General features: G+C 37.5%; 1 protein-coding gene across 1 annotated transcript in view; it reads right to left on the bottom strand.

Moving 5' to 3' along the window:
* The window catches only part of LOC111868235 (fatty acid synthase), a 71816-nt gene that overhangs the window by 55589 nt on the left and 7286 nt on the right, over nucleotides 1–8941 (bottom strand). The window contains exons 3-7 of the mRNA XM_033752976.1: nucleotides 8470–8659; nucleotides 6278–6430; nucleotides 4079–4249; nucleotides 1884–2084; nucleotides 944–1182 (exon numbers count right to left, since the gene is read on the bottom strand). Coding sequence (XP_033608867.1) covers nucleotides 944–1182; nucleotides 1884–2084; nucleotides 4079–4249; nucleotides 6278–6430; nucleotides 8470–8632 — 927 coding nt within the window. The 5' untranslated portion in view covers nucleotides 8633–8659. The remainder of the gene's footprint in view (nucleotides 1–943; nucleotides 1183–1883; nucleotides 2085–4078; nucleotides 4250–6277; nucleotides 6431–8469; nucleotides 8660–8941) is intronic.

Here is an 8941-nt window from a genome sequence, read left to right as displayed (position 1 = left end):
ATAATAATAATAATAATAATAATGTGAACACAACACAAAAACTTTGCTAAAAATAACCTAGAGTTTTGCACTGCCAGAATTTTTGTAATTTGTATTACACAAAAGAAGTTATTTATAAAATTTGTAGACAACTATATGATCTACCTCCATGCAAAATTCCACATATCTAGCTGCAATGATTCATGAGTTGATACTATCAAACAAGAAGCTAAATATAAAATTTTCATAGCAACCATATTGTTGAGTTACATTCTACAAAATAGAAATTATCTCAACAGAAGTTTCATGTTCTCTGAGAGAAATATTAGTAATCTGGTACTCATGTAGGAAGCTGAGCCATTTTAATTGTAGCTGTGAAGCTAAAACTCTCATCACTCTTGCCAGGAATCAAATTTTAACCATCAAGTATACAGTCAACTACTTAACTGACTGAACAATTATAAAGAATACTGTCTTCTGGGATGTGACAAAGTGTAATCTGTTAGACATTTATTAACATTTCATAATAATTTGCGTCTTCCTACTTCAGGATAAAAGAATAAACCACTTTTCCCCCAAATTTCTAACCTTGGAAATGACCCTTTCAAGGGCCTCAGAATATTTCCCTGCTCTCCTTCACCTATTGCCACTACCAGGGCTTAAGTCCCACAGTTCATTCTTCCTGTATCCATACCACTCTTTTATAAGCTCAGCTGATTCTTTTACCATGAAGATTGAGGCAGCATTTTCCTCTGAAACATCAATAAACATTTACCAGAATACAGCCCAAGAGACAATATTTTTCATAGTCACTGCTATGAGAACCTCAAATCTGAAAATGTTTCTGATTAAATTATTCAGTTGACCATAACATATTTGAAACCAATTCTTATAAATGCTTTCCAGTAAGATGCAAAAATATCTTACAAATATTCCACACTTCACTCTCTGCAGCTCTACAAACCTTATTTCCACTCCCATCAGCTTCCAGAAATTGTACTGATGTAGGGTCAACACCACATGTTTCATAGAAACGCTCCAGTAGGTTGATGAAAGGATCTCGCATTGGTGTAATGAGGGGAGTCATTCTGTCCCCACAGATCTCCACTGCAGAGTGCACCACTGTTGCATATATTCTCTTAGCAAACTTTGCCTTCTGGAGCAGCATTACAGCCACACCATCACTCCGGGCATACCCGTCAGCTATAGTACAAGATAAGATATACTTAGAGACATTTCTTGCTAGACAGCACCCTTATGGTGCAAAGCAGAGGTATTTCTTTTACAGAGTAACTACATATATTACCCAAATATTTCTGTAGTATTAAGATTTCATAAGAAAATTCTGCCTCAAAACTCTGTTTTACACAGGTTGAATCATACTAATATCATCATAATCATTTTACATAATCAGTTTTAATCATCATATCTAATGGTTTCAACCATTTAATATATTTCATTTAAGTATCCTAATACTATGAGAAAAGTGTAGAGTCTCTCACACAATTTTCATACAAACATTTCCCTTCATTTCAAATTACTTTCAATTTTGCATCAATCCACACCTGATCAGGAACTGAACATGAGGTACTGTAAAGAAAAAACTCATGTCTTGCTAGACCACCAGTTCTCCCGAGTACAAATTACTTCAGTTCTGAATAATCAAGAGAAGAAAGCATGACCGAAGTTCAGCATGAATCATAAGTTAGTGACCCCTTTTTCATATAAATTACAGCCTTCATTAGTTTAATACAGGCTGTGTATCAGTAAATAAGGGATTAAAACAAATCACAACTACAGTAGAACCTGTAGAATAAGTAGAGATTCATTTATGAAATTGCTGTCAATCATAGTCCAACATTTACAGCCGAAATCGCCATGCTGATATACACAAACATTCTAACCTGCTGCATCAAATGATTTAGTCTTCCCATCTGGAGAGAGAAGTCCAAGTTCTTTATAATGGTATGATCCTGCAGGCAATAACACAAGGCTGATTGACCCTATAAGTGCTGCATCACAACGGCCACTTCTGATTGTATTATAAGCTACTGTGAGGGCTTCAAGCCCACCAGTCTCCATTGATGTTAAGGAATAGCTGGAAGCTAGAAAAAATTAAGGAAGCTCAAGTTTATGCCATCACACTTTAACATGTACCATATATGGCAAATACATAGTGGCAAACAACAACACTTAGAGGACAACAAAAATTAAACAGCAATTATGATTTGTTTTATTTATAACAGTAGGATGTACATGTAGAAACTGAGAAATTACACAGTATCATTATTTAGGAGAGCAGAATACGAACTGGTCATCTGCTGATCAGAAGTATGAATTTTAATAATTATGAAGACATAAATTATACATATAAATTACACAACCTACTGATACCACATTAAGCATAGCTTGGAACAGTTAGGTTTGCATATTATTTCCCCCAGCTGCCAGATATAATCTAAAGGTCCAGTCATTTATAATGTTTGCAGTTATTAATGCATAACAAAGTTTGCACATATATTGTGGTCATCAGGGGGACATGCAGTAGCTTAGTTTGTGAGGCACTATGCTACAAGCTGGAAGGCCACGGGTTTGAGTCCCAATGAGGTGGATTTTTCAATTCACCTCATCCTTCCAGCCGCACTATGGCCCTGGCATCGACTCAGCCTCTAACTGAAATCAGTACCAGGAATCTTCCTGGAAGGTAAAGGGCGGCTATTGCATAAAGCTGACAACCTTACAGCCATCTGTGAGCTGACTGTCTAGACAAAATGTGGGAGCCTCAACGTCTCACACCCCTATGGGACTTCATGTCCCATTACAGGGATAGCTTTATTTTACCTTGTGGTCTTCAGGGTTATGCAACTATGTTGTAGCCTAATAGGTGGGTACCAAAATTTCGGTAGAATGTAATGTCTCTATCTTCAGAGACTCATTTCAGTTTCATCCATTAAGCTGCTACAACATGGTGTCATAATGCACACGACCACAATGTGCCTCTTCACCACCACAGAAACCTCAAATCTTACAAAAGTTTCATACAATTCAGAGACATATTCACCATTTATAATCATTATTAATTTGAAAATATAGCAACAGTGCTGTGACATGATGGCTGAAAAGCCAGAAGGGTGAAATGTGTAGACACGGCTGTTGTCAATGGAGCAATAGAAAAACTGTTGGAAGGGGTGTTTTCTATGTGGTCCATGCCAAGGTTATATAAGGAGAACCAATGGACATAGCATGCTGCACAAACACTCATTGACAGGAAACCTCTGTATACTTTGTATAAATATTACTTAGTACAACACAGTGACAAAGGATTTATAGAATCCATAGTGACCTGGTTGCAGTGACAGCATGGATATGCTTTTGCTGAAACTACAGTGCAGCAACTGTAACACCTACACAGAAAGATTGACCCCCTCCTTTGTCAAAGAGAAGATTCCATTTCAAAACATGCAGATGTCTAGGAGAGAATAATACTCTTTGTCATGGATCTTAAGGAGACTGAAGACAGGAACGACCATACTGGCAAAGGCCAGCAGCAATTTAACTGACTGACCACAATAGACAAGGGATTTATGAGAGTTTTGAAGTGGTAGCCAGCTGAAAACAAAGTGAGCACAGAGAGGAGTATTTATTATTTGGGGGCGTTGCCAAGCAATGACTAGTTAAAAAATAGAAGACTTTATGTTTGCTGTAGTTATAGTGATTTTTAGAGTATGTAAACCAGGGACATCATTATAATGATTTTTAATTTTCAGTTACAACTGTTCACTAAATCCAATTACCAATCCAAACCCCATGCCTTCTTACTAATATATGGCTGTATTTTATCTGTTACTGCTTTCATACTAAAAATTAACTATAGATTTTATGCATTAACATCATAATTATGTTACATTTTACAGGAAAAAAAGGTTTAAAACATATTACATACTTATCAATGGCCTATTGATCCAGAATATTTCAGGTACCTTTCTAGCAAAAGGAGGTAGAATGAGAAAACCATTAAAAGTCCAGCTGAAGATCAAACTAGGCACTACAGAGTGCTATACTCTCTGCTGAGCTCTCCTGTATTATTATTGTATCTCACCATTTATATTTAACCAGAACGATATCCTATTGGCCAACATAGCACGACTGTGTCCCAGAAACTCTAAACCACTCTGCAAGTCACCGTACATCCATGTGTTCTCTGACTCACTGATGCTGGCACTTGTCACTACTGTTGTGTTGGTCTTCTGCAGGTCACTGGGGTTTAGACCTGCACCATACAGAACAAAATTATTAAGCTATTTTATCTTATAACACATTCGTTTTGGATTGCACATTAAGTTCTTATGGTGAATGAATGCAATAAAATCTTCACATATCTTCATGTCACAGAACAGAATATTTTGAAGACTGTCTCTCTCTTACAGGGTAATCAGTCCTTGAAATATAACACCACCAACAAGTTCACTACCAAGAAAACTTAATATCCTCATGTACATTTCAATACATACATTGCATTTTATAAATGCTGTCCATCTGCCCATTAATCAAGAACTACTGCCTTTTCGTGGAGAAGAGGTTTGTCTGTTCCAGTGACCCAGAAAGCTATGCTGGCAGCAGCATAAGCATAAGGCTACCCATGCCAGACAAATCAGAGGGTATGGGACAGACGAAGTGTAGTCCCTGGACCTCCATGTTGGGGATTAGGCGTGGGGCTATCAACCTTACCTCAGAAAAATTTACTGTTATGAAACCTCAAGAGCCTATGGAGGAGGCCAAAACTGACACAGGGTTCCAGCATCAATAAAGAAGAAGTACACCTGTGAGAAGACCTGTAGTATATGCTGCTTAAATAAAATAGTAGGAATTCAAATATTTCTCTCCTGGATAATTACACTCACTCATGTCACTCGTGGAGCTGACCCCTTCTTGAGAAGCCGCCAATTGTGCAGCTATTTAAGAACTTCCCAGCATTTTATGGAACCCAAAGGTTCATTACCATGTTCATAAGAGCCCTCCACTGGTCCCTATCTTGAGCCAGATCAATCCTATCTATACCATCCCATTCTAACTCTCTAAGATCCATTTTAATATTGTCAACCCACCTATGTCTTGGTCTTCCCAGTGGTCTCTTTCCTTCTGGCTTTCCCACGAATATCCTACATGCATTCCTCTTCTCCCCTATTCGTGCTACATGCCCTACCCATCTCATCCTCCTTGACTTGATCATTCTAATTGTACTTGGAGAAGAGTACAAGTTATGAAGCTCCTCACTGTGAAGTTTCCTGGATAATTACATTAGATACAAAATGATGTGGGAATTATGATGAATCAGTATTATGTACAGACTCCATAACCAAAGAGATCAGTGATTATAATCATGTAGGTACCCTTCCCCAAGTCTATTGGTTGAGTAACCCACAACTATGCCATACTCACCTATATACCATTCTGGAATTGTCCACTAGTGAGTCAACCTAGAATAATCATATCTTTTCTGAACCTTCATTTTTCTTTCATGTAATTAAAAACATGTTTTGATCAAAATAAGAGAATATACATTTCTACACAAAACCTTCTTGCCATTCTAAAACAGTAAGGCAATTAACAAGGTAAAAGATTGGAAGATAAATTTGTCCTTGTGTTTAATTAAGCACCAGACCATGGGGAAGTATGGGGGGGGGTTGAAGGTGTACTTCTTGCATAATTAACCTCAGCAGTAGATGGAGATATGTGGTCAGTTCCACAGTCTGGTCACATTGCTCCTGGGGAAAGTTCTTCTGGTATTCACTGGGTAGGAGGCTAGTTGGGCCCAAGAGCCATTCTGTGCACTGTGGAGAAGAGAAAAATCTCTGCCCCTATCAGGAATTAAACCCAATTTCCTGGCCATCCTGACTGAAGCTTAATCATTATGATTGAACCAATCAGGCTCACAAGGCAATGAATGCATCTTTATGTATGGGTTGTTTTTGCAAAATTTATATAAAATTATTTCTGCAACAAATGTGAACAAAGGCATGCTAAGCATTCAGACTACATTAGTATGGTGGCAATGAATGAACACAAATACTGTATTTATTTTTTGTTTGGCTCTCAATTTATAAAAGTGCCCCCAGATGGTTGTATTCAGACACTAAATAAGCACCACATTTTGTAATGTATCTATGTTTTGTACCATGTAACTATCAGAATTATTTTTTTAAAGAAAGCTTCATTCCAAATGAGAAGCACCATGCATAAGTTCCATATTTACATGTGTTTGCAGTGGATGATGTCACAGTTCATGTTACCAACTTACCAGCATCAACAATGGCTTCATATGATCTTTCCAAAATGAGGCGCGTCATGACATCAAGAGCGGTACTCTGTCTGCGGTGGATACCAAAGAAACCTGCATCAAACTTTTCCTTCTTGTTGATCTGCCCCACACGCAGTGGTACATGAAGCTTCCCTGTATTCATTAATTATGTGTTACATAGAAAATGCATGACATGTGTACTACCTGACTTAAATTGGGCAAGCTTACTCAGTTTTTTATTACTGCGAACTTCACCCTGTAAAACTGCAACAAACATTACAACCTAAATTCATAAACTGTTGTGTAATCCAGTTAGATTCTGCCAGGCGTTCCACATATTTCATTAAACTTATAGCTTGAAAGCAATTTTATATTCAGATCATAAATTATATGTGTCCATAATTAATCACCGATCATCTAAATGTACCAGAAAGGTACCTGAAATACATCACTCCTACCTACAGATGGTAGATTAAAGAACCTTAGTTAACAAAACTGCTTCTTGTGTAACAAAGACTGACACATCAGCATGTTCAAAATATCTTCAAGCACATTTTTTGTCTTGAAGTTTGCAATGTGTCTCATAAAAATAATGTGCACCATCCAGAATTGTTTAGTTTAACATTGTTATACACTGTGTAAAGTTTGCACATTTGATTTCTCCATACCTAACTTCCTTCTTTATATGTTCTGAGTGCATTCAACATTTTTCATGACTGAGAAAATTCTTCTGGCAAAAGAAAAATTGAGAAATATCCATCTGGCACTTTCACTTAAAATCCTTACCTGCACCTCATTTGTACTGCCCACTACATAACCTATCTTCCCACATATGACTTGAGGTTCTCCAATTGATAGTTATACAGATTTCCATCTCCTGGGAGGTGCTGCCCTGTAGTGTAGTAGATATATACCAACACTTCAGAGCAATCTGCTGCCTCCATCTGTAATATCCTCCTAAACACTGGCAAATATTTCCCAGTAACCACTTCCCTCCCCATTTTGAGTTTTAGCAGTATATTACAGAAGTATTAATACAGCTTTCTCTTCCATGTTATCTCAGCTATGTGTGTCTTGGCTTGAAGTACTTCACATGATATGGCTAGAAATTTTAATTGAAATTCAAAACTCTCAAACCTCTGTTACATGTTAGACAAAAGAATTACCTAATATAAAATACAATTCTAGCTGCTCATCAGATAACACAGTCAGAGATGTACCTGAATGGGCTACTCTGGAGAGATTGCAGATGCCAAGAAGCTGCACCAGGAAGGGAGAACAGATGTAATAAGATGTTGCAGTGTATAGTCTACAGTGAAACATTATACCAGTGCTATCACCAAATTCACCAATATTATCTCAAAGGCCGCACCATAGCTTAAGCGGTTAGTTGCTGGCTTCCCACCGCTGCGGTTGAGTCAAGTGGGATTTGTGATGGACAAAGTGGCACTGGGACAGGTTCCCCCCCCCTCGAATACTTGTTTCCCTTGCCAATCCTCATTCCATCAAATTCTCCATAAGCATTATCACCAGTACAGGTACAATGGAACATATGGAAGCCGACGTGCCAAGGGGACCTAATATGGATTCCACCTCACACTATATGAAATCTTAACTATTGTAATCTACTGCAATCTACTGTAGACAATTTTAAGTATTGTAACTTTACTCTCTTATTGTAATCAGCCAATGTACAGTAATCGACTTGTCCTATATCATGTAACAATGATCTATAGAGACAAAATAAATAAATAAATAAATAAACATAGTACTTTTGGGGAACTCATCAACCATTTGCTTTCCAGTTCCATCAATTAACAATTTAAAATGTAGAGAGAACATGTCAGAAACTAATGTTGTAATTGTCTTTCCAGCATGTGACATAGGAGAGGAGCAAGAAATTTCTTAAACCTAGCCAGCCATCTGTAAGACATTCCATATCCTATAGATTATCATGATTGAGGTTTCTCATAACTTTTCTTAGTCCTCCTGGATGAGTGCCAGGAAAGTACCTTCAAATAGGCCACAAATATCCCTTCTGAAACCCTTACTTACTCATTATTCATAATGATGTTTCCATCTCCATATTGACACAGCATCATTAAACAAGCTAAGAATCAATCAACCAAAGTAAATCTAATTCAGGACTAGTTACAGTTACTGTCATGTTTATGGCATTCTGGAAAACCCACCATTTGTCCATTTGTGATCTTCCATTGGCTGCACCAAATCTGCCATGCTGAACAGGTTCTCTCTGAGCTCATCAATATTGTCAGACATGGGAAATCGGCCACTGAAGCCAGATATGACAACACTGTCATCTGTTGCTATACTTTCCACATCTATAGCCACCATGTTGGTATTGTGTCAAGCAGTGAACATCTAAGAGCACATAATAAAACCAATGTAGTGTGATTACTTGTTGTTCCTTCAACAGTACATTACACAGTACCAAGCATGGGGTACAAATACTGATAACTCTACTGTCTACTGTTGTGATGTTCACTTATGTTCACTGCCAGTCATGACTAAAAATAACTACCTACCTGACTAAAAATCTAATTAAATAATTAATAATTGTACTGAAGATTCAACATTGTGAACACCAAAGCCACTTTTACCCCAATCCTGGGCCAGTTCAATTCTTTTCTTGCATTCCATTAT

This window comes from Cryptotermes secundus, unplaced genomic scaffold (genome assembly GCF_002891405.2).
Source record: "Cryptotermes secundus unplaced genomic scaffold, Csec_1.0 scaffold364, whole genome shotgun sequence".
NCBI classification, from domain to species: Eukaryota; Metazoa; Arthropoda; class Insecta; order Blattodea; family Kalotermitidae; genus Cryptotermes; species Cryptotermes secundus.
Note: the sequence above shows the minus strand (reverse complement) of the source record. Positions and strands in the feature narration are given on the sequence as shown.